Below are 25393 nucleotides of genomic sequence, written 5' to 3' on the forward strand. Positions count from 1 at the left end.
CTTAGAAAAAACAACATGGGCATCTTCTTAGAAGCCATGAGTACTTCTTGCCTGGTGCCCTGGCATGGCTTGTCCACAAATCTTTCAACCTGATGTTACCTTTACTGAAGTATCTGTACTGAAGAGACAAAAGATATCAGTAATATTGTAATATAGTATTATTCTTTGTTCTAAAGGCCTGGCAACCATGCAAAGACCAGCTCAGTTTCTAGAATTGCTGGAAGGGGGATAACTGAGTGAGTTTCTTTAATTTCTACCTGTAGCAGAACTACTGGGCCTACGGCATCCATGTTCCCTATGATTGCGGGCATGGATTTGAGAGGAGGCTGGGTGATAACGTTTCTCAGGACATTCATGTGGGGAGATCATTCCTGGTGAATACCACTCGACTTTTGTATTTCAGTTCACGCAGGTGTCTGTACATATGTCGAAGGTAATAAAACAATCTAAACCCAAGGGTGTCCCCGGCTCTGCCAGGGTGGTGTTGGCTTTCCTCCACAGCAGCTGCCAGAAGTGGCAGTGCCGTAGAGCCGTCGTTTGCTCTGTGTCTGTGACCAGCCAGCAGCATTATTCCCAGTTCTCAATTGCCATCTATTGCCCTTGCTTTAGTTTTGTGAATTTGGCTTCTGCCAGCAAAATTTTTCTGAAGTATCCCTAGATTAGATAATCTCACTTAGAAATATCTTCAGTGTTCCACAACCAGGGATTACTTTTTCTCACAAGGGACAGGAAAACTAGAGATTAACTTTACTGGAGGCCAGTCCTAAGTATCCCCTTGGCATAGTCTGTGCTATAGCAGGAGACTGGTCCAGAAAAACAAATTACGTCAGTTTACAGAAGGTCAAAAGTGGCTGATTAACCCAGGCAAACTTATCTGATGTGGTGAAATTATACTCCTGAAGAGCTGCTGATCCATCCTTCTGTCGTTCCTGATCAGATTGCTAATGGAGCCAGGGCAGCGGACTCTTGCTGCCGTGCTGGTTTTCACCTGTGTGTGGAGTTAAAACAGGCTGCTCCCAGAGCCTCATCACGGGAGCTGAAGCGACCTTGGTGTGGCATCCTACCGTCGGCGTTGTCCAGGCTTGTGAATACTGCATGGAGCGCGCGTGCTGTCCGTAGGCAGGCTGCCCGCTCTGTGAGGTTTCGGCAGAGTGCTCATCGTTCCCGTAAGGCAGGCAGATCAGGATCCTGTAAGGCAGTCCGGAGATGAGGACCCTGTCAAAATCTCAGGAAGCAGACTAGTAATCTGCAGAGGCCTAAATAGGGCTTTTAAAATTGGAAGCAGAACTGACTGCCTAGACAGAGGGTTTTGAAAGATAAACAGCATCAGCAAGTTAAATGGATTTCAAGCACAGCTTTAATTGTTTTTCAAAGGAATCAGCAAAGGGCACCTTAGCTGGAACAAGTTCTGAAGTACAATCAGGAAGATTTCAAGTGTACAGTAGTTTTGAAGATAACCAGGCATTTCAGCGCTGGGAGATACTGTAGCGAGTAACGAATAAAGCCTTTTTATGTCAGCATCAACAGTACTGGAGTCTTGGAGTCAATTACACCACCTGCTCTACGTGCTCCTGCACCAGGAACTTCACCATCCTCATCACGCTGATTTCCAAACCCAAACAATTGTCCCTGCTGCACACTTGATCAGAAGAACAGGTTGTTTGTTGCCAATACCTGTTGTGTCGGGGACACCCCCCCTTCCTCTTCCTTTCCTTCCACTCTCCGCCCAACCATCCCAACAGCTTGTGACAGACCAGCAACACTTCTGAGTGGATTTTACTGTCATTGCTGCAGAATCCCTGGGACCTTGTATAATGGAAATTATTTGGGTCACCAAATCTTGTTTCCTAATTATAGGAATGAAAAGGGAAAAAAAAAGATAAAATGTAAAACCGTTCTTTTATTCTGGCATTTTTACTTTTAGGAGCCCACGATAACCCACTCGCTCCCATCCGTTTTGGGTACGCTGCGTTTTAACCTTGAAGTCGGCGCTCTCCCCTCTCCTCTCGCACCGGAGCGGAGGGACCCTCCCGCTCCCAAACCCTCCTCGCCGGGGCATTAACCGCTTTCCCCGCTCCGCTCTGCCTTTTGTTCCCCCCCGCCTCGGGGAGCAGCGGTGAGCGGGACGAAGGACGGCTTCGCCGCCGCGGTCGCCACCACTTCGCCCCCAGCCACCCTTCACGCACGGGCACCCCACCTCCCCGCCCCCCACCGAGAGGCAGCGGGCGGGCGGGCTCCTGCCCCGGCGGCGGCCCGGCGGGGGCTGCGGCGGCGGCCGCCCTCCGCCTCGGGGCGGCCGGGAGGGGAGAGCGGGGCGGAGCGCGGGGCCGCGGGCGGGGCGGGGCGGAGGTGGGAGCGGGGGGGAGCGGCGGGGACCGGCGCCTGTTGCCCCGAGAGAGTTAACGGTGCGGGGAAACTCGCCGCTCCTCCGCCCGTGCCGGGCGCCTGGCAACCGGGGCGCCGCGCATGTAGGGCCGCCGGGGGCCGCCGCCGCCGCCGCCCCCGCGCCGGGCCTCGCGCCCCCCTCCCCGCCCCGGACAAGGCGTTTAACGTGCCCAGGCGTGAAGTATGGCATGCAAAGATGGTTTCTGCCAAGGAGCCAGCCATCGCCATGTCCTCGGGTCTCTCCATCGCCCTCCTGCACTGCCTGTGCCTGGCGACGTGGTGAGTACCCCCGGCGGCGGCGGGGGGGCCGGGGCGGCCGGTCCCGGTCCCGGTGCCGCTGCCCCCGCGGGCTCCCGGCGGCTCCGCTCACCCGTTCCCTCTTTGCCTCGTAGTCTCACCGGGCCGCCAGGGCAGAGCAAAAAAGAGGAGAAATTGTGGCCGGAGAATTTCACCAGCATTTTGAACAGCCTCCTGGATGGCTATGACAACCGGCTGCGACCGGGATTCGGGGGTACGGTGGCGGTGCGGTGCCGGCGCGGGGGGCGGGGGCGGGCAGGGGCGGGGGGCGCAGCTCTCGCCGCTCGTACCGACCCCTTACCGACCGAAAACCTGTGTGTGTCCCCGACCCTGCCCCGGGGTCCGAGCCCTCCGGGGACTGAAGGGCCGGCAGCGAGGCAGCGCCTGGCCCCGAAAGCTCCGGGGCGGGGGGGGGCTGAGCGACCCCCGCCGTGGGGGCCTCGCTGGGGCGGTCCCGGGCTCAGCCCCCACTTCGCTGCTCTGCCCACAGCCTGGGCTCGGGCTGCTGGGGAAAAAGAAAAAAAGAAAAAAAAAGCCCTGAAGCCGGTGTGCGTTGGCTTGATGAGGGTGGAGGGACCTGTCTGACATCCAGGTTCTTCTGGTTTTTGGCAGTTTTTGACCCCTAAGTGCCACGGATCGAGTCCTAATAGAAACAAGTGTACTTTTACCAGCCTAAGAGGTCAGGTCTTGGATGGGTTCCGTTCCACTAGTTAGGGAAAAGCAGAGCTCAGATGCCCGAGTGCGCCAGTTCTTTACCACAGTTGCTCGAATTCCAGCTTTGATTTGGAAGTAGTAGGCTTAATGGCTGTGTAGGAATTAGAAGTGAAGAAGCCTCGAATTTGCCTTCACCTGTGCTCTGCGTGTGGGGGCTTCGTGCCCCGTTCGTGCGCCAGGCTGTTAAGATGCAGTTTTGTGCTGCTGAACAAGCAGCCAGACTTGCTGTTCTTTATTGGTTTTGATGTTACTGTGTGGGGACTTGGAACCAAAAATCATTTGGATCAGGATGAAATAGAAGTTTATTTTGTAATCTGGAGTGAAGATATTAAAAATACAGATTTGAAAGTAAAAAAATTAAAAAGAAATGCTACGGTTCTTCTCATGATGCAAAAAGCTATAATGAGTGTTTTATAGGCTGCTTTCTGTACAGGACTGAATGAGATCCTTGCGTAGGTTTATGTTGCAAAATACTTTCTTCCTCCTCTGAAAGTACTTTCTTCATACACGTGATCCATCTACACTGACATGTATGCCAACACGTTCCCTACATGCCATATACAGTGCTCATATGCACGATCATGATTGTTAAAGGACAACACCTGGCATCGTTGATCACTCCTTTGTGATGTTGAGTGTATGGAATAAATGAGGCCTTCTATAAGTTAGCTTACACATTAAGTGAGAAGGAAGCTAAATTTATTAGCACCTGGAGGAATCATTGGGAACCAGTAGCCTTTTGCAATTTCATCTCTGCGGAGAGGTTACAGACACTTCTGCACGCGTACAAGAGATGTGCTATGTTTGGCATCATTTTAGGTTGAATGCCAACTAATTAGTCATCTAGCAAAGATGCTTTATGAGCATTATCAGAATTCCAAAATTAAACAACTACTAAATATGTAATATGACATACAGTTTATGTTGATTTTTATTTTAATACAGTTGTCCTTTGCAAGATATTTTGCAAGAGTAGATCTTTTTCCCCAATAAGTGTTGCAGACTTTCAGAAAAATGCTATCAAGGAGAAAAAGTTCATTGGATCTCCTTGAAGTTTCATAATGGCAATATTGAAGTAAATGATAGAGGGAGGAAAAACACTCAGATTTCAGTCTGGGGAAAACACTTCTGGGTGAATATTTCACAAAATGGATATTACATTGCTTCTTGCTTTTTCTTCCTTATAACATCTAAACCACTTATCTTTGAGTTTTAAACTTCTGAGTAACACATGGGGAAAAGAAATGCTTTATTTTTGAAAATGATGCCTGCCTCCTTAGCTCCTTACAGCAAAAGTTATCTTCACCTGATTTGACAAGAACAGCTTTTAAAAAACCACAAACCAAAACCAACCAAAGAAAGAAATTCCTGCAGTTGGTCAGATTTGACTTTTTGACATAACTTAGAGTAATAACTCTGGATTAGTTATTAAAATATACACTATCCAAATCAAGTTTTCCCTATATTTTGGATTGTTTTTTCTGATAAATCTTTATGACAAATGGGACTTGCATCTTAAAAGTGGGTCACTCACTAGTTTATAGCATAGCAAACAAAATGTCAGAGGGAATGGGAATATTTAGAGATGGAAAGTATAGTGTGTTTTGGTAACGTTAAAGCTACGTCACTTTCTGATGAACAGCAGAATATTTATTTTCGTTTTATTCTTGAAGCTGATTCACCATCTAGTTTTCACGTGGCTCGAAAAGAAACGAAGGTTTTATTTTAAGAACAAAAAGCTGCACAGAGGTCTGACTGCTGATTTTAAACTTCAAATCAATGAAAACATTTCTAATTCTGGTGCAAATGATGTTTAAAATCAGACTTGGGGAGGTAGCCAAATTCTGAATTTTGCTGGCATCTTTCAGAGTTGCCACAAATAACAATTCATGAAGATTTTTTGCATGCAGAACGAAGTAGAAAATGTTAGTTTTTGGAGATTTCCTAAAATTGGATCTAAATTCTCCGTGCTATCATTAATTAGCAAAATTTTTGGTAGTTACAGAGGAGAAGTTAAATTGCCTGAGCATGCTTACAAATGTGGAAATGGTCTTTCAGGAGGGTTTTGAACCTCAATGGAGTATATGGAAGCTTGTCTTGGTACTTCTTATGCAGGAGCATGGCCTATGTTGAGGGTTAATAGAAGAATGAAGTTCCCCATGTCATTTGATTGACACCTTGCATTACAAACTCACTTTATTAAATGGATTGAAAAAACCCTGAAAAGTTGCTGTCACTTACTAAGCACTGTGAGGTTTGGTAGTGTAATAAACAAAACTAGAAGGATTTATGAAAAGATTATTAAAGATCACTTAAGTGAAAGTTCCCATTAAGTTTGGGGGGCAAAGGGGAGGGAATCTAAAGAAGCAAGAGAGAAGCAAAGAGATTTCACCTAGAAATTTAATGAAACAAAGCAGAATGGGTAGTTTTGTGTAGGAAAGAAAAAAAAAAAAAACCCAAAACCAAGTGCTGTCAGGAAGACTTTAATGCATAAGAGTTTTGAATTTCAGTAGAGGGAAAGTATTTGGGGACTAATGAATAAAGTAATGCTGTATGATGTTTGAAAATAGTGTGGTGGAAATGAAGTCAATTCCATTCCCTACTCTGTATGCTCCATTTTATCATTCTCCTGAATTTCAGAATGGAATTCGTAATGCATGGGGATATCCTGGTCAAAACCACCCTATAATCTAACAAATCATAAGAACAGGGTGTTTACAGATGCCGCTTGTAGTGTGATTAATTAAAAGCATTATCTGCTGGAAAACTTGATTCAAGAGTGTTACCACAGTGCTATTTTGATTCAGCTGGAAAACTTTGAAGCAAAAGCATTCCCAGTTAGACACTGACTCCAGTTTTCATCTGCTTTTAAAAATTTTGTGTATGACACAAAGAGAAACTATAGAAAGTTGGAAAACCTGGATTTTCCCTGAAAATCCCCTTGTTACGTTTCTACTGGTGATTTGTTTCAAAGTGAGGGTAGAGGTCCAGATGACTTTTTTGAGAGGAGCATTATTTGCTTGAACTAGAAGGCCTGGGTCTGATTTGCCATTTTAAACACTTGGTTTCAGACTCTACCTGAGCAGCTCTTGACATAAGTAAGGGCCCGTGTGATCCGATTCAAACCTGTATTGGATTATAACTTTAAAAAATGTAACGGTGTCTTTGAAACTTCATGATACAGTAACTCATCACACTTAAGACTGCACTTACGGAAGTAAGAAGGAATGGAGGGACTGAAGCTGGTGAGGGCAGCATCACAGTGTGCTGCCAGGTATCTGCTAATTTTAATGAATTGTGCCTTTTAGAGAACATCTCCTCTCTGGCATCTTGCTTTTAATGGCCAATTGTATGGCTGGACCAAAGAAGGAAGGTGGTGTGTGGCTTGCCTCCTGCCCGTGGCTCTTTGATTGACTGCAAAACGGGTTGATGTTGGCTCTAAACAGGCTGACAGTAACTCCCACAGCATGTTACTGGCCCACTGTGGTGTGGTTGCCCATCAGTTGGTGGAAGCTGGAGCTCTCTGTCCTCTTGGGTTCTGTTATTTGTGCAAGGTAGAGTTTGGCATGAGCTGCAGGACTCTCTGTCAGCTAGTGAAATGGTGATAGCTCTGTCGCTTTCTGTTTAGAGGTTGCCACGTACACTCATGAATAGAAGGAACAGGACTGTGTTCGTTCATTTTCCTTCTTCTTTCCTTCCTCTTTTCATATTCTTTCTCGTGATCTCATATCTGTGAAAGCTCAGCTGAGTACTTGGTGGAATGAAATATGTTGGCCGTCGTCTCCCCTAAGAAGGGTAGGAGAGGGCTTCTCTGCCCCTTCTAGGCTGTGTGATGTTCAGCTGATGAACAGCATTTCTGAAGAGTTTCTTTTCCTGTCAATGCAGGAGGAATGACTTTAGTCAGAAAATAAACACAGAATACATTTGAAGAGCAAAGACAATTTTCTGTTTTTAGAGAACAGGAAAATATCTCTGATTATCTGGTCTTATTAGGAACTCACATGTACCTTCAAGGTTCCATTGCTTGGCATAATGGATGTAGTAGTTTATTGTTTAGATTGCAAATGGACTTAAGTGAGCACTGTAAAGTGAAGCTGATCCGTTTTTTTTCAGGCAGTTGTCCAGTCTTCTTCAGCTGGTGAGAGTAGATGACTCAAAGGCTTAACAGGATATGGAATTAGATACCTGTAGTTGACTGATTTGAATTTGGCCCAGGTTAGTAATGCTTGAAGTCATTACCATCTGTCTGTTGTTCAGTGGCCTGTATAAAATTAGCTGATATTCTTAGTCCAGTTCTTAGTAGACAGGTGTCCACATCATGAAAACTGGCACCAGTATCAAGCTTGTTGGCTGTCTCAGCAGACATTATCTGCTGATGAACAGGCAAAGAAACAGAGTAATCTCCTCATTTCTGCAGGTATGTTTTTCCCTTTTCAGGGTTCAGACATGCTGATGGATGAACATACGTAGAGACAAAGGTTATTGTGTGCTGCTGCATTTGTTGTATTTGTCTTTTGGTGGAGAATGTAGCCCACATGTTTGAATTCCATGTTCATTTTTAAAAGAATGCCCTACCTAATTGTTGTGACTTCCTAACAGAAATCTTACATATAGCAGGTGTCCTTGGCTGTTCTTTCTGACAGAACGAAACAAGAGAACATGCTTCATATGATGGCTTTTTTTCTTTTTTTTCCCTTCACTTAAAAGATATCAACCGTATTCAGGCAGCAAGAATTTGGAAAGAGAAAGCACCAAATCTTTCACATGTAGTTATATTTAAAAAAAAAAATCTGTAGCAACTACTTTTTTTTTTTTTTTTAGATGTAGCTGTAGGAACTGATGTAATATAATTTAATGTAGTTTATGTATCCTGGGACTGATCTCATAATAGCAGCAATAACTGCGCTTGGCATTTAAATTGTACTTTGTATGTTGAAACCTTTGTACAGACTTGTTTGCTAATGTTCCCGATTCGTTGCGTGACTCTTGATGGCAAAATTTGCAATATACAGAAAGCCTGTGCAGGATTTGACTGTTTACATACAGTGGAGATCTCTGCAGTGACAGTTGCCTATGGAGACGCGGGGATAATGGAGCCCAAAGTCTTTCGCTGGGAGCTGTGCTGCAGTTCAACCCATATGTTGGCATAAAAAGCATGGGAGAACTGTCTTATGTTCCTCTTCACAAGGTTAGGGCCTGGCATCGCTTCTTCAACCCACATGTAGCATCTCTATCTAACACTGAACTATTCTGGCTTTTTGCAGGGGTTGCTTTTAATCCTGCCTGATCTTCTTTAAAGTATATTATCTTGCAAGCAGTGATTCAGACTTAACTGTTCCCACTGCAGTGTGTAGGACTCTCCTCCTATTTCATTGACATAAAAATACACACCAGTATGTTATAAATAGTTCTTCAGTGTTCCTGAAGATTTATGGTGGATAGATGCTTTCTGAACATCCATTGAGGGATAAGCCCAAATGGTCACATTTAAAGCTAACTGGCCTTCTTACAACTCACTGCATTTTATTGACAGTAATAGCATGTTAAGGATTCTAATAGGATCTTCTGCTTGCAGAGCCTGAGTTGATTAAGTGGTGCAACACGTTCATTTCGGAGGGCTGCTTAAATCACCAGTAAAAGTAGGTTAGGTGACTACAGATCACCTCCTCGTTGACAGGAATTCCCATGATTAATAATAGTTTTTTAAGAAAAAAAAAAAGCATGACTCACTATTTGTACCCCCGCTATTGCTACCAACTGGAGTTATGTTTTCTTCTAGAACAAGAAGAATAAGGGATAGGTTTTGGTGTCACCATAGATACTCCTGAGTTGGCATTAAGTACTGGGATGTGCTAGAAAATCCAAGATTCGGCCTTAACAGTTGTGAACTGACAATGTAGGTGGAAGATGTGGAGCACAACAGGAAAAGCTTTAAGGAGATAATCAGCTTCACTGTCCCTTCCTGCTGTCTTCACTCCTACCAGGCATTCTACTGTTTGACCAAGGTTTTGGATGCAAAACAAGGACTTGCACATCAGTACTAGCTGGATAACTGTTATGATGACTAAAATATTTCTAGATCCTCATTCATCTGTCATTTTCCAGTGGCCTAAAATGTGATTTTAACATTTGTTTTGTCACTGTACTGCCATCATATTGGGCAAGCAACCAAAAGTAAACTTTAATTTCAACCTTATTTTGTGGCTTCATTATTGTCTGAGAGTTCTTGCTTCCTTCTTTCTCATGGGTCCTACTAATAAATAAAAGTTTGAGAGCAGAATAGCAGTTACTGAAGAGTGAACTCAAGCATAGTTTTAGTCCTGTGCTACTGCTATAGGATTTCTAATAGCATTAAATCATAAGCTTGCTGATTTGGAGATTAGCTTCTTGGTCTTAGCTTTCCCCTTCTTTCTGAGAAACTCCAAAAAATAAACTTGCAAAAAATCTCTGAGCACTTATTGCCCATGAAGCTGTAATCATTTAATAAAACAAAAGAAATCAATGCCTGATGGGAAGCAGCTCATGCCTGTGGGAAAAATCTGTCCTTTTGCTCAATTTGATATGATTATAAAATTACAGTGTTCTGAGAGCCAAAGAAAAGAAGATATTGCCAGAGGAAAGCAGTTAAAGGTTGTTGTTTGTTTTTGGTTTTTTGAGGAGTATTCCTATTTGGTTTCTTAGAACTAACAAATAAAGCAGTTAGGGAAAGGGATTCAGGAACTGAGTGCAATATTCAGTATTCTCTTATTATTGAGTAATAGAGACTAATTCCTACATTTTCTTACTGGAGCTATCTGGGAAAATGACTTCTTCATTTCTACAGAACTTTGATTTTAGAAGCATTTCAAGTTCAGGTGAAATAAATATTTATATATTTAAACCAAGCCTAGATAAATTATAGTCTTATGATTATGGGAGGTCGGATATGATTGGATCTCTTCTATTTCTATGTACAAGTGCGATTGGGCTTTTCTCCCCCATTTTCTAATGCTGCAGATTAATGTTCTCACTTCCAGTTTCTTGACAGCTCTAGCATGACTTTTTCCAATCTCTTGGAGCTCTTCTGCTCTCCAGAAGTAATTATATTCAGGAAATGTCATTGGACTATGATGTCAGTAAAATGAGTGGTCTAACCACTCATGGATTTCCCTGACCTAATGAACACTTCATTATTTGTAGAAAGGGGAGCAGCTTCCATTTGACATGTTTAAAGAGCAACCCATTGCAAAACAAAGAGCACGGTATGAAAGTGTCTTATCTGGAACTTGGGAGTTTCTTCTTAAAACCTCTTCAAGGTAGACACGCCAAACTATCCAACTTTCCAGGGACTGCTGAGCTACCAACTGTTGTAGGGTGAATTTTCTTTAGATTTTATCTCAGAAAAATGTCCTTCTGTGAAACTGTTAACTTCCAGCAAAGTCGTTTTTTTGACATTTAGCTGAAAAATTCTTAGCTGTTCTTCTCTACATAACTTGCAAACTGTTTAGTGAAATAATTTTACATGGTTTTATTTTACTTTCTGTTCACAGTTTGACACTTGTTCTAGGTGCAAGAAGTATAGGTTCCCTGTTTTCCAGTTGCTTGTTTCTTTTTCTCCTTTTAACATTTGATTCAAAGTGACATCTGTGAACAGTGATTTTTTTTTTTTTTTTTTTTTTTTCTCTCCTTTCCAAGAGGGACATATTCTGCTGCTGCTAACAGTCTTAAGTCTTTCCTTCTTTCATTTTTAGGCTGCAAATAGTATGACAAAGCCTGAATTAACAGACTCGAGCCACTTATCCTCTTTAGAAATTTGAGTTGTAGGGGTTTAGAAACTGTGGTTGTGAATTTGTAGATTATACTTTTTTTTTTTTCAAACAGATACTGTTTAGTAAGACCATCAGTAGATTTTTTTTTTTTAATTTACAATGTGAGTTAATTACCCGAATTAAACTGTTAGCTAATGCTTTGATCACAGAATCATCATAATAACTGGTAATGATTAGCAGCTTTCTAGCCTTTTACATTGGGAACAAACCTAAATCCCGGTGAAATTAGTTAGTGCATGTGTTCTTTGGTTTAAGGGGAATGGTAGAGTGTACTGTAGAGTGAATGGTCATCTGAAAGTTCAAGGTGTTTTGTCCTGTAGTAAAGGAAATGATACATTAAAACAAAACTGCGTTCTCTGACGGTTGCTATGTGGTGCCCAGCTGTGAGAGCACAAGACCTCTGCTCAATGCATTGTTCTCAACAGTGTCCTAACTATCACTAGGTCTTTCAAGACAGGCTTTGTAGTAGTATCTAGACCTAGGTTCAGACCCTCAAAAATGCTTAGATACCCAACTTTTATTTTGATTGTTAGTATTAAAGCAATTAAGTGCATCTCAGGATATGGAAGTGGTTCTTGATACTGCAGTACTGAATTGCCCAGTGCATGGCATGCTAATATCTGTAGTCCAGTTACTAACATTTGGTCCTATTGGTAATAATAAATGCCTTGGGGAATGTGGATTTCCCGAATTTGGTGCTTGTTGTTAATTAGCATGGTGTTTTCAGTGAGCATTTTAATTTTTGGCATCTGTTTTCTTATCTGTTGAATCAACATTGGTTTTCTGAATGGGGATTTGCATGGAAATGCTGCTTTTACTTATGTGGTAAAGGTAATTGAGCAGTGTTTGTTATTAGAGACTTATCTGAAATGACCTGTATTTGCATTTTGCTCTTGCTCATCCACAGAACCCTCAAAGTGATAATTGTTCACGTGCCAGGATCATTTATGGGAATTGTTGACCTGCAAAATTCAAATTTTCTTGCTCACTTCCTTTTCATACATTAGGTCCTGTTACTGAAGTCAAAACAGATATATATGTCACCAGTTTTGGACCTGTTTCTGATGTAGAAATGGTATGTATTTCTGGGATTAAAATGCCATTTCCTGGTTCTGAGAAACCATTAACTGCAGTAAGGAGTGGATGCTTCATCTGTACTGTTCTGTCAATCATGCAAAGTAGGCAAGATTAGTAACAGCTTAATTTACAGGTTATAATTAGATACATCAGGCCTGATTCTGGTCACACTTTCACTGGTTTTTGGCTGGCTTAAGGAATTCACTTCATAGGATTTAAAACAGACTTTCATGGTGTAGAGCCAGAATCAGGCCTTGCAGGGAGTGTCTAAGTCAGTCTACTGTGGGGAAAATGTGTAATATCTTTGAAATTGCTTTTCCTTTCTGAAACTTGTGTTATTCTCAGGTGAATAATAATGACATCATTTCACAAATACTTGTTGACGTTTTCATTTCAGATGAATGCCCTTTGCTGATCTTTGTGCCCCTTTTAGCATCACTTTCAGCAAATGTTTGACTGAGAAGAGCTTTCATAAATGTCTGCAGAAATTGAACGTCAAAGTGACATGCATGAAATAGTCACAGAAGAGAAATGTTGTATTTGCACGTACTGTTATTTGTGCTTGAACGGCATCTGCATTCATTTGAGGTCAAATCCAGCATAACTCTCATCAACTTCTATAATCTAGTGGTATACCCTTACATCACACAATAGTTTCTCTTTTTTATAAAATATCCAAGAAATCACATGGAAGTAACAGCCGTATGTGCATTATATGTTTGTACTGAAGTTCTTTAAGGGAAAGGCAGTTTCAGGGTAGTAACTTTCTTCCCATACAGTGCTGTCGTGCACTTTGTGGTGCACCTGATTTGGTCCTATGATGTGTAAAGGTATGTGATAGCAAGATATTTTTTCAGGGGCTAGGTTTGTGACAGCAGTCTCATATTGAAATGCATCTTACCCCTTCGGTGGTTGTCATGTATAGTATGATGCTGTTCAGTGTGACGAGGGGTACAAGAATCTGGTCCCAAGGAAATCTGGTAACGTGTGCCTCAAATCTAAAATGAGGGCTGCATGGCATCTCTCAGGTTTCAGTGAAGCATTTGACATGGTGCCACATGGGAAATTATTAGTTATATTGGAGAAGGCAGGAGTGAGAACATGGACTGAAGGTAGGTAAGGAACTGGCAAAAGGAGAGTTTACAGGAGATGTTTCCCCTTTCATCATTAGGGATTAGTTAGAAGGCTATTCAGGGATCCAGAAATTGGTTTTGGAATGATTTTTAGTTAATGTATCCATTAGTGGCCCAATGTAATCTGAATGTGGCTGCACTTCTAAAACTCACTGAAACAGCAAAGTGTGATATAGTCTCAGTACAGGGGATGATCAGAATGTCTTTTTAGAGCTGGGGTGACTTTGTTACCCAGTGTAATGAAAAGGATTGAAATCTCATATTACAAAATCTGTCATGTAGAAGCTAATAACAGAAACTGCTAGTTATAAGCTATGAAGTCATCAGCAAGAAATGACACTAGAAAAGAGACTTTTCATAGATTAACTATAAACCACAGTGGAGGATGCAGCCATGAAAAAAGACGACATATAATTCTAAGATGCATTGCACTAGTAGACATGCCTCCTTACCCATGTGAATAGATATGGCCATAGAAGTAGTTTCAATGGTAACGTTATGCAGAAGAGTTTGAAATAAAGTCAGAAAACATTGTTTGGCTTAACAACAAAATCACAACTGTAAGTTAGGAAGGACTTAAAGCTTTCCGTGTTACCTTTTTCAATGCCACATGATGCTTTTTTGTGAAATGCTTTAGCTTCCAGAGATGAGAAATGCATTCCTTCATCCATTCATTCACCTGTGATTTCTCATGATGTGCCTGTGTCTCTGATTTCGCAGTTGTTGTTTGCGTGTTTTCTTTGGAGCATCTCAATGGCTTTTCTGAGGAAGCTAATGGGATAGTTACATAGTTAAAAACAAATGTGTATATATGTGCGTTTATCCATGTTTTGTGGGCATGGCAAAGGAAATATTTAGCTTTCCTCATTTAAAAGCTTACTTTCCATCAGTTGAAATTAAATTTTCTTTCCTGACTTTAAAGTGGAAGTAATTGTTTGTCCTGGTATTTTTAATTTAGCCAGCAGCAGAAAATCCATGGATATCTTTTCTTTAAAAATCTGTTGACACTTATTGTGAGAGATCATTTTGTTTCCAGTTATATGCTTGACTACAAATTCAATTGCCTGCTTCCTGCAACCTAATTAGATTAATTATTCCTTAACGATTAAGTATGTGTAACAATTTATTGATATGACTAATGTGGAAAACTAAGTTATTAAGAAGTACACAGCACACTTTAATTGGTGGAAATATGTTTGTGTAGTGGACTTAGCATTTTCTTTACTACCGATTTCTTTGCTCCTGAGGGATTTCTTTTTTTACAGGAAACACTTATACATGCAAATGTGATCTTTGTTTTTCTGCAATTTAATACAGGAGTATACAATGGATGTCTTCTTCCGTCAGACATGGGTAGACAAAAGGTTAAAATATGATGGCCCTATTGAAATTTTAAGACTTAATAACTTGATGGTTTCAAAGGTGTGGACTCCTGACACTTTCTTCAGGAATGGGAAAAAGTCTGTTGCACATAATATGACAGCCCCAAATAAACTCTTCAGAATAATGAGAAATGGCACCATCCTGTACACAATGAGGTATCTAACTTGTTTGTTCAGCTTCTTACAATTACTGTATGCAAAAAGTTATACTGCCTAGACAAAATGGCAACCAGAGACTATTTAATTTGTTCCATTATAGGCTTACAATAAGTGCAGAGTGTCCCATGAGATTAGTGGATTTTCCCATGGATGGTCATGCTTGTCCTCTCAAATTTGGGAGTTGTAAGTTGCAATTATGAAATTTCTTGTAACTACAGAATTTAAATAGTAGAAGTAGATTTTGAACAATTACTAAACTTTCTGAATATAAGTCTTGATACACAATCCTTATGCAGACAAAACTCCTGTTAAGTTCCTTGGGAATTTTATTTAGGGCCTGAAAAATTAGAGCCAGGCAGAGAATTGAAAAGCAGGCAGTGATTCAGCTGTTATGTTAAACCCCGCTATTCTGGCTACACAGTTGCTTGAAATATGTAGTTATTCTTGGTTCTTAGGGAAGCATTGGATACTCAGTGAAGTGAGAGATACTCTGGAGAAGACAAAGAGGGTGGGATCCATCTCACCTTCCAACAGCTAGGTAAAAGGCACCTAGGGAAGCAGGTTATTTGACTTTCTCTACAGTCAGTGGAGGGACATTGACATCCTAAGTTAGATGTGTAGGTTACGAGTAAAGATTTGGTCTTTAGTTGTATTGTCTATCTATCTCCTCTATCTCCTGGCCTATAACGGGAGTCTGCATGGCAAGTTTAGTCTAGATAAATAATTTTTAGACTGGTGAGAGGAATCTTGGTGCAGGTGACTTTCCTTTTCTGCTTTGAAATCAGATGTAGTTTTTTTTTATAATCTCCAGACTTTGTCTAGAAGGAACGTTTTTGGACATATTGCATAACAACCAAGGGAGGTAGTTATGATTCCCTGATTTGAATCTGCAGCAGAGACCTCTCAGACCACCTGGGGATGGTTGGTGCACGCCATTAACTATGTTGTCACTTTTGTAAGCCTCCTTAGTTCCTGACTTCTCTGCTTTACACTCCGATGTGGTCAGTGGCTGGACATTAATCTGTTTTCCTTGACCCCAGAGCTCTGAAGTTAGAAGGCTGGAAGCTGCTCATAGTCTTTCCTTAGCATAAATTTAGCTTAAAGGGAGATATTAAAGACACTGCTCTGATAAGGGTTTTTCATTCCTGTCACGGTGAGACTGGAGATCAGGTGCTGCCAGAATTGGCTTTGGTATCAGCTGTATGATAGGGGAGCTTCAATAGTGGGGGCTTCTCCACAGGTGTATTTCTTCAGGCAGAATCACCAACCAGCAGAAATTGCACTTGACACTAATCTGATATCTTCCTCAGTGAAACTTAAAATAAGATGTAGCCATTTCAAATACAAGACTGATTTAATTTAATTTTAACAGGAGTTTGGGCTGTGTAGGGATTGAATACTAGCCCTGTGTCTTTTGTATTAAATGTGAAATACTTCTTTGGGTGTGCTTATTTTTGGGCTATTGTGAGTATTTTACTGACCTCTGGTTTCTGGCAAATATTTTAAACACAAGTTTAAAATATTATAGTTTTTAGTATAATATAGTTTTTATTATAATAATTCTTTTCTGTGAAGAAATGTGCACCCAGTCTCCAAAATGTATCCTCCTTATACATGCTCTTTTTTATATATTAGTATATTTTAATGATAAAATTTTAGATAGACATTTCTAAACTAACTTAAAGATAACCTTTATGTGCCCAATAAGGGCTGATCCAAAAAGAACTTGTGTTTAGACTTCACATTCAAATGTGAAGTGAATTTGTGTGTGACACTTGACATATGACCTTAGCTCCTATTTATTCTCCTCTGAGGGTGGCTTTTGGGGGTAACTTAACATGAAGAGTATCTTCTAAAGTTGTTAGCGTGAGTCTTGCCGTTTGATTTCAGTAGGTTTGGATTGGGATCTTAGTAACGTGTGAGAAGAAGTTTCCTATTTATGCAAACTGATGATGTGTTGTAGATGCTTATCCAAAGAGTGAAATGATTTATACCTGGACAAAAGGACCTGAGAAGTCAGTGGAAGTTCCTGAGGAGTCTTCCAGTTTAGTTCAGTATGACCTGCTTGGGCATACGGTATCCACTGAAACCATTAAATCTATTACAGGTAGGAATCTCATCAGTAAAAATCAACTTCAGGTAAAACTAACGCTGTGACATTGCCGAAGGCTTTTTTCTTTCCTTCCTGTAAAGTATTCTACTGAATGTCATAGGGTATATATTAAGGGCTGAGAGCATAAATTTGAATTAGGTTTCTGTCCTTCAGATTTACATTTGCAGATTCATTACAGTAGATTGCGACGGTCTTTCAGAAAGCTAGAATGAGATCATTACTCCGAGGGACGAAATGAGCATTTAATCACTGCTTAAAATGCAGTTTGAAGAGTCAAGAGGATGCCTGGGTGAGGAAGTAATTTCTCAGCACTGTATCCACATTATGTGCAAAAGACTTCCTTTGTTTGGTGGTGCAAACAGCTCGGGATAGAAGTACAGCATACAGAATGGGTTATTAAAGCCATAAAAACCCTCTAGTCAGATAAGGACAGGCACAAATGCATTAGTCACAATAGATACTTCTGCTGATTTGTGCTGTAAGAAATAAGGCAAATGGCAACTACAGGCATCTGAAATGAGTGAAGTATCACTGATGAGCAGTGTGGTGATAAACAAGCATATTCCCAAAATATTTTTAAAATTTGGAATCATTTTCTAAGCATCAGCAAGTTTGTGTGTTGTGAGATGGTCAAAATGAAACAGATAAAGCAAATATATTTGATGTATTGCTCTCTGGATATTTTTCTCAAAGATAAAGCAGCGGTTTGCAATACACTAGAAATTTACTTCTCAGCATATTGATTATTATGAGTTAACAACAGAATTTCCTTACTGTCCCCAAAATGCTCCTTCTGTAGTGCTTTATTTAGACAGTTTATTCAGTTTACGGTAAAACTGCAAATTTTTTTTCTTGTTCGATATGAATGATAACATTTTAGATAAACTTACAGTATTTTTAATTCTCGTCAATGATTTTTGCATTTGTTTCATTATCATAGTGGTGCTGACGTATAAACCTAGTAAAAAGCTGAGATGCTTCCATGTAATTTGATGTGCATCATTGTTGTTATTGTTTTATTTGGCAGGTAGGTACCACAATGTTCTGGATACTATGGTGGGTAGATAGCTTGTGTTTTGGGACTCTTCTTCAACAGAAGCCAGAAGAATTTTTTTAAATCATACTTGTACTGTAAAAAGTGATCCAGTATTAGGTGTACATTTATAATATTTTTGATAGCAGCTTCAGAATGGCACTGTCAGGACCTACTGCTTCCAGGATCTTTTGTTTAAAACTTTCATTCATTCTTGTCTCTAAGGAACATGTCTTTCTGTACACATTAAGTGGTATGTATAGCATCATCTTAAACAATCCTAGTTGATAGTTGAAACAGTTATTCTGCAACACAAAAATTTTATGCAGTGTCAGAAAAATATTTTCTTTTCTATTTTTTTTTAGGTGAATATATTGTTATGACAGTTTACTTCCACCTCAGACGGAAAATGGGTTATTTTATGATTCAGACCTATATCCCATGCATTATGACCGTGATCCTTTCTCAAGTTTCATTTTGGATAAATAAGGAGTCCGTTCCAGCTAGAACTGTGTTTGGTAATTATATCTTTTTATACTTTTTCCTCTTCTAATGACTTCCACTGGAATAGGCCTTTTTAGTGCTTGGGGTATACTGCCTCTGTGCTAGTGCAGAAGCAAGGGAATAAGGTAAATTGAGAGGAATTTTTGCTATCAATGTATGAAGAATGTATTATGTGAATCCTTGGAATCTGAAGAGAAACTTGGAATATTTAACCAGAAGGGTGACGTGATTGCCTGTGGCACATGGATGCACATCTGTGGGGATTCTACCTGCTTGGGGGAGCAAATTGGGAAGACCTGGCCCTGAGTAACCCCGTCAGTCCTTAGCCTACATCCAGAGCAGTTTTATCCTCCAGCGGACAGTAGTGTAATTACTTGAACTCACACCTAAAATCCTTTTAAAAGAATTTGATTGGGAGTGTGCAAGATGTACAGATGTCTTCTTACAAGATATCTGTGTCATCAGTGGAAGCTTGCTATGAGTAAGGTTTAGATCCTATTACTGTAATTTCATGTTTAGTGCTCTTCTCTCCTTTCTGCCATTGCCATTATGAAAATGAATTCAAAAAGCAAAACGATAGCAAGATATTAAAATTGCCCTCATCAAAATACAGCTTGAATGAGATGCTACAGTGAACTCTGAAAACAAAAAACAAAAAAGCTTCTATGGAAGACAAAGCATAAGAAATTAAATGGAAATACAATTCCTTACAAAGAAGTAGGATAAAAACATCTTTTAAAAGCAGTCTTTATAGAGCAATGTCTTGACTTTATAATGTACTGTAATCTAAAGCAGGACTAATCAGGAAGAGAATGTTCTACAAAAAACCTTTCTATAGATAGATAGATGCTGGCAAGAGTGATAGGAATTAATGTTTCTACGTGACGGCCCATTCAAACATGTAAGTGGAGTCAGAACACTGTTTGGTATCACAAATTAGACAAAGTTAATGATTCGTTATAGGAGAAACAACCTGTAAACTTAATCTAGCTAGCTCTCAACTCAAGCATTACATTAGGCAAACTAGTATATCGCTTCACATGCCTTTGCAGTGATGTTGAGTAATGGTACTTTTTTTGAAGGGAGTATTGCCATGAACTGGAAAGGTAGAATCTGTATTTACAGACAAAATGTGGTAATTGAAAATGTGCAAATTATAGAGCAATAGATGTAATATGTGTCATTATATTCATATGTGAAACTGAAAACAAATGATAATAATAAAGTTTGGACATCCGCTGAGTTACAGATAAGCCTTTGAAAGCAAGTGGCTTAAAGTATGCCTAAAAGTATCTTTTTAGTTTTCTGACAAATTCCAACAAGGACCATGTTTTCTAAAGGTTTCCTTAAAAGAAGATAGAAATGTTACAGGCAAGAGATAGGAATGAAGCCAGAATATCTGCTATGGTACCATCTTTCTAGAGGAACTGTCAGAAGAGGCTAACCAAAAGATCTTTCCATTGGACAGTGCATGCTTAGGGAGAACTTGGCAAAGGTAACAGAGGAAGCATACACAAGGAACTAAGGTACATCAGGTCGTGATTTCTGCAGTCACAGCTTCAGACACCTGAATCTGGTGATCGTGGGAGATGATTGGTGTTTCTTAGAGGAGCGACAGCAGTAATTTTAAAACAGGTTTTTAATATTAATTTTTATATTAAAATACTCTTAATATATTTTTGTATGGTTATGTGCATTGCTAATCAGAAGCTTGTAAGTATTTAGCTCTGGATAATTACAGTTCATGTGCATACGTAATATTTTTTACCAGAACTTCATTGCCTGCCCTGTAAATCCCTGTGGCACTTGTCCAAGGGCAGTTGCAGTGGCAACTGCAAGTCTCCCAGAAGAATCATTTAACAGGGGGAAATCTGATTAAGACCATGGTAGTAAACTATAATACTATCACGGCCTCCCCTCTCCTCCTTGTATTTGGGGAATGGTTGGTCATTGAAGTCACTTTACCCTATTCTTACGCCTATTAAACAAACGTCTTTAGAAAGAATATTCAGACAAACTACTTGCTTGAAGTGGACAAAGGTAGAATCAGGAAGGATAGGGCTAAGCAGGGATGGGTCTTTTCCAGGAAAAAAATAACTTTCCATAATTTATTTTTTTTTCTCAGACTTAAACATTTTCACTGGTATGTTTTTCAACACCTTCCCACTGAAGAAGGTTTTGTGAGCTTGCATCTGTTTTTTTTTTTTTTTTTTTTATCCTGCTGAGTTTGCTCTGAGATATTCTTTGTGCTTTCATGAACTGGCTATTACTCTTTTTTTTTTCTTGTTTCCTTCTTCAATAGGAAGGACTGGTTTCATTGTGTCCAGTTCTCTGTATGGCAGTGTCTAGGTGAAGCTTTTTCATATGAGATTACTCAGATGGAATACCACCATTTAGGGAATAGGAGATGTGATGATCCTGTTGGAAAACATGCTCTTAATTATTTTGAATTCTTCCGAGCATATGCATTTCATCTTGAATTAAAGTGGGTACAGTGTTCTTTTCATAAGAGTAAAGACATCTTCATTTGTAGTCAGTCTTCCTTGAGGTTATTATGGTAGGACTTATGCAGTATTTTACATTTGTATGATATGGGATATTTTGGATGAAAAATGAAAAAATATCAATATAAAACCACACCTTGGTTTTATACAGCATGTATTTGCATTTGAAGTATTACCATGAAGTGGTCATATTTTGAGTTCAGTGTTCATGCTTGTGTACTTTAATTAAAAAGTTGTTCTTTCAGAAGATGAAATTCTAATTAAATTTCATCGGTTGACTAGTAGCAGAAGGGTTTAAAAGATAAGGTGATGGTTTCTTAATTAACAGAGTTGTTAACATAATATTCTAGTTTTCCTTAGCACCAAAATAATTTGTCATGACTTAATGGCGCCTGGATTACGAGTGGGATCAAAGTAACAGATGCAGACTAATAGGTGGCATTCTGAACCCATTACAGGAAAAATCATGTTTTTGTTGCAGTCCGAGGAGCACTCCCTTATTTAACAACTTAAATTATGTTCAAATGTTTAGAAAATAACTTGTAAGAAATTCTATTGAACTTGACATGAAAAGATATGAAATGAAGGCTTCCATGTTTTCTTCACGTGAACTGGAGATGATCTGCTGAAGTCATGGCTTTCATGCCTCCTTTAAAAACTGGTTAACTGTTTTGTGTGCATAGCTGCTCATAGTTATATGATGGTTGCCATGACTTAAATCTAATACGCTATTCACAAGCAGCAGAGAAAGACTCCTAAGTAAATGATTTAAAATTCTTTGTTTAGAGCTGCTTGCCTATTCTGACTTTGTTTTACTCAGATTCAGCAGTGCTTTTGCTTTATTTCTTTGAAGGAATAACCACAGTATTGACAATGACGACACTGAGCATCAGTGCAAGACATTCACTGCCAAAAGTATCCTATGCTACTGCCATGGACTGGTTCATAGCGGTCTGCTTTGCCTTTGTGTTCTCTGCTCTTATTGAGTTTGCTGCTGTCAACTATTTTACTAATATTCAAATGGAAAAAGCCAAAAGGAAGACAGTAAAATCCCTTCTTGAATTTCCTGTTGCTCCAGTACAAAGAAAAAGAAGTACAGAAGAGACAGTCACGGTACGTTTTCAGCTTATACAAACATTTTCTGTGGTTTTGGTAGTGTTTCTCTGTAAAAACGGGCCTTTAACTTCCTCCCAGGTTCCCTCTGAGCTAACGATGCAGTGTAAATCAGCCTAATGGAAGGCTAATGCTACACTTATTCAATGATAAAAACCTGTAAAACATGATTTAATTCTTACTTGCATTATTGAGTTAACTCAGGGGAGAGGAGGAGGTTGTGTCCATCCATACCTGCAGTCTGTTTTATATTTAGTTGTGTTTTGGTGAAGGTCGGTTAGGATGGGTATCTTTAGGAAACTTTCTTTCCCTTTGCACACTGATTCTGATTGGACTGGTTATACAGATCAAGATATTACAGATTATAAGGGCAGCATGTTATTTGATGTGGCTAATGTCTTTAATGAATTAAAATAAGCTAAAGCATCGCAGTTGTACCTTGGAGCACTTCCTAGACATCACAGTTCTTTCATTGCATGTATTGCCTATCTAGAGTTTTCTTTCTTCATCAGTTACAATTTCAGGAGTTTTTGAAGAATGCTGGATGAAACCTTTGTGTCCACCGTAGATTTCATTTTTATGTAATTTGTGTATCTTTGCACAGGAGCTCACCTCAACTCCTGAAAAGGTTTTGGGGCTCTGTTTAACAAAATGCTTTCCAGCTTTCATAGTGCTTTGGATTCAGTGTGACTTGTGTGGTAGCTATCTTAGTGTGTGGACCAGTTAATAAAGGCTCGGCTCTCATTTCCATTTGAGCTCCACGGTGATTCTCCTTTCCTGCTTTTTCCCATTCCCATATGCTTACTCTCTGCTGCATTGCTCCTTTTATTCATGAGACACCTAGGTGGGGTTTCCAGCCATGGCTGACTCTTGGCAACACTGCTCAAGAAGTAAGACACTGACAGCAGCATTGTAATTTACTCTTCCTGTCAGGCTTTGTAATTTCCTTTGGCTGAGCCATGATTTAAGAACCGCTGTTTTAGACTAACTCTTGGTAATTTTGTCTTCTGTCTCTTTTCACATCTCATTTGTCTCCTTCCCTATTCATCTGCTCTTTTTTTGCCTTCCCACCCCTTCCATTTGCTATCGCTGCTCAGCTGCTGTCCACCCACTTCCATTTTTCTTCCTCTTCTTTGCTCTCCTACCGTAGATCATTACTGTTTTCAATCTCCTGGTTGTGTTGTTCTGTTAGCTCCCATTTCTGCTTAAAAGGATAGATGTGCTCCTGAAGAGTTTGTTACTTGTCACTCTGTTGGCAGCTACTAAGAGACAAGAAGTAGTATGTTTATAGTAGCGTTCGCCTTGTACAGAGAGGTATTAGTGCCATGAGTTTATGCTAAGCTTCTTGATTATACAGCATGCAGTTTAGTATAGTATCTCGGACACTCCTGAGGAATGTTAATAAATACTGCTTTTGGTGATAGTCAACAAATTACATAAGAACAGTTTCATCCTAGGTTTATTTCTAAGATTTGATTAAAGCAAAAGGAAAAATAGTAGTTTTCTTGGGTAGCAATGATGGAGGCTTATTGATTCGTGGTCAGAATTGCTGTCAGTCAGTCTTGTATCATGCTTAGCCATTTACACACATGCTTTGGAGAAACTTCTCTTTCTCTTTTTTTTTTTCTGTTCCCCCCCCCCCCCCCCTTTTTTTTTTTTTTTTAACAACAGCAACAACAGAGCACACACAGCTTCACCCAGCTTGAAAGCTAGGTAAAATAAGATGCGAACAGTTCTATTCCACTGCTTAATTAATACCTCTGTGATAAATGTGGTAGTGTGCTTACAGGTTTGAGGATCTTGAAAGCACTCAAGGGAGCAATCTACTTTTTTGGAAGGGTTACAGGTTAGTGTTATGAGTATGTAAGTGACTGATAATGTTGATTGTACCTTGAACTGTTATTTTTATATGTTTTTTTCTCCAGTTATGCTTATGCTAAGACTTGAGTCTTTGCTCTTCCAGGACAGGTGTACAGGGTGAGCCCACAGGTACTGTTATAAAGGCATGGCTATCTTGCAATCCTTTCCATGACTAGAGGATGACTTCTGTTCTGGTCTCCTGCTGTGCAGAACAGAAGCTAATATGGCTGTTCTAGTTGGTTAGAAGCTGGTATGGCTGTTAGACTCTGCTTTCCAACCTGACATGTAAAACAGTCATCTCCTTAAAATTTTTAGTTTTGCTTATAAAAGACTAATCTAGAATGTTCTTTTGCCTTATTATTAATGTTTGGTTTTTTTTTTTTTTTTTTTTCCTGCACTTATACTGTCTAATCAGTGCTAATTTACCAGGGATTACAGAATCTCTGTGAGTTTGTGATGCACAAAGTGTGCAGGGCAATAGCCTGACTGTAACATGTAATCTGTAAGCATTGTTTCTTAACATAAAGACTACACATTTTATCTCCATAGCTAAATGATAGGCTTTGATTTCTTAACCCAGTTAGTGTTTAAAAAAAGTCTGTACTGCATTGCCACTATTGTGCTAGAAATTCTGTTGTCAACAATACAATTGCTAGAGCTCAAGGAAAAGTTTTATTTTAAACTTTGAACTTTTTTCAAAGAGCCTTTGCCTAATCTGGTAAATTTGCCAGTCTCCTAAAATTAAAAATTTTCACTTAGCCCAGGGAGGAAGGGTGTGCAAACTGGGAAAGAAGATACCTGATACCTCAACCCTACAGCTCTTTCTGGTGCATACCTCACCGTTTGCAACCTGCTTTGGATCTTCTAATAATTGGAAGGGGAGATCTTTCTCTTGTGCCTGTTAGCCCTGTACTTTTGCCTGCCTTTGAATGGCCTATAGCTGGCTGCACTGGCTTTTCATAGTTGAGGTCCCGTCTGTATACGTCCCCTGAAAACAAGAAAAATATAGAGCTGAAAAATTGAGGCTGTTAAGGAAAACAAACAAGGTGATACTATACTTTTAAATGAGGGTTTCATTTTATGGGCTGTTGATGCTGCATTATTCACTGGATGGTTACGTGCATTTGATTTTTTTTTTTTTAATTTATTTTTTCTTCTCAGTAATGTGATGGAATTGTCCTAGAGGGGTTCTAGGAGAGAGCAAGTTGGGCTGTGATACTGGGTTCCCTATAGAACATGGGGATTTTACTGTCTGATAGTACTAGAAATTAGGCATATTAATAGTAAAGTTTGGTAAAATAAAGATAAATT

The 25393-nt window shown here is 39.9% G+C and overlaps 1 protein-coding gene across 1 annotated transcript in view; it reads left to right on the plus strand.

Annotated features, from left to right (window-relative positions):
* Positions 1 to 2581: 2581 nt before the first annotated feature.
* Positions 2582 to 25393, plus strand: part of GABRA4 (gamma-aminobutyric acid type A receptor subunit alpha4) — a gene marked incomplete at both ends in the record, with an annotated part of 38196 nt that continues 15384 nt past the window's right edge. The window contains 8 exons of the mRNA XM_082315556.1: positions 2582 to 2664; positions 2778 to 2896; positions 12212 to 12279; positions 14732 to 14952; positions 15056 to 15138; positions 16919 to 17062; positions 18467 to 18619; positions 21963 to 22222. Of these exons, the coding sequence (XP_082171682.1) occupies positions 2582 to 2664; positions 2778 to 2896; positions 12212 to 12279; positions 14732 to 14952; positions 15056 to 15138; positions 16919 to 17062; positions 18467 to 18619; positions 21963 to 22222 (1131 nt within the window). The remainder of the gene's footprint in view (positions 2665 to 2777; positions 2897 to 12211; positions 12280 to 14731; positions 14953 to 15055; positions 15139 to 16918; positions 17063 to 18466; positions 18620 to 21962; positions 22223 to 25393) is intronic.

This window comes from Platalea leucorodia, assembly GCF_965183815.1.
Source record: "Platalea leucorodia genome assembly, chromosome: 6".
Classification (NCBI taxonomy): Eukaryota; Metazoa; Chordata; class Aves; order Pelecaniformes; family Threskiornithidae; genus Platalea; species Platalea leucorodia.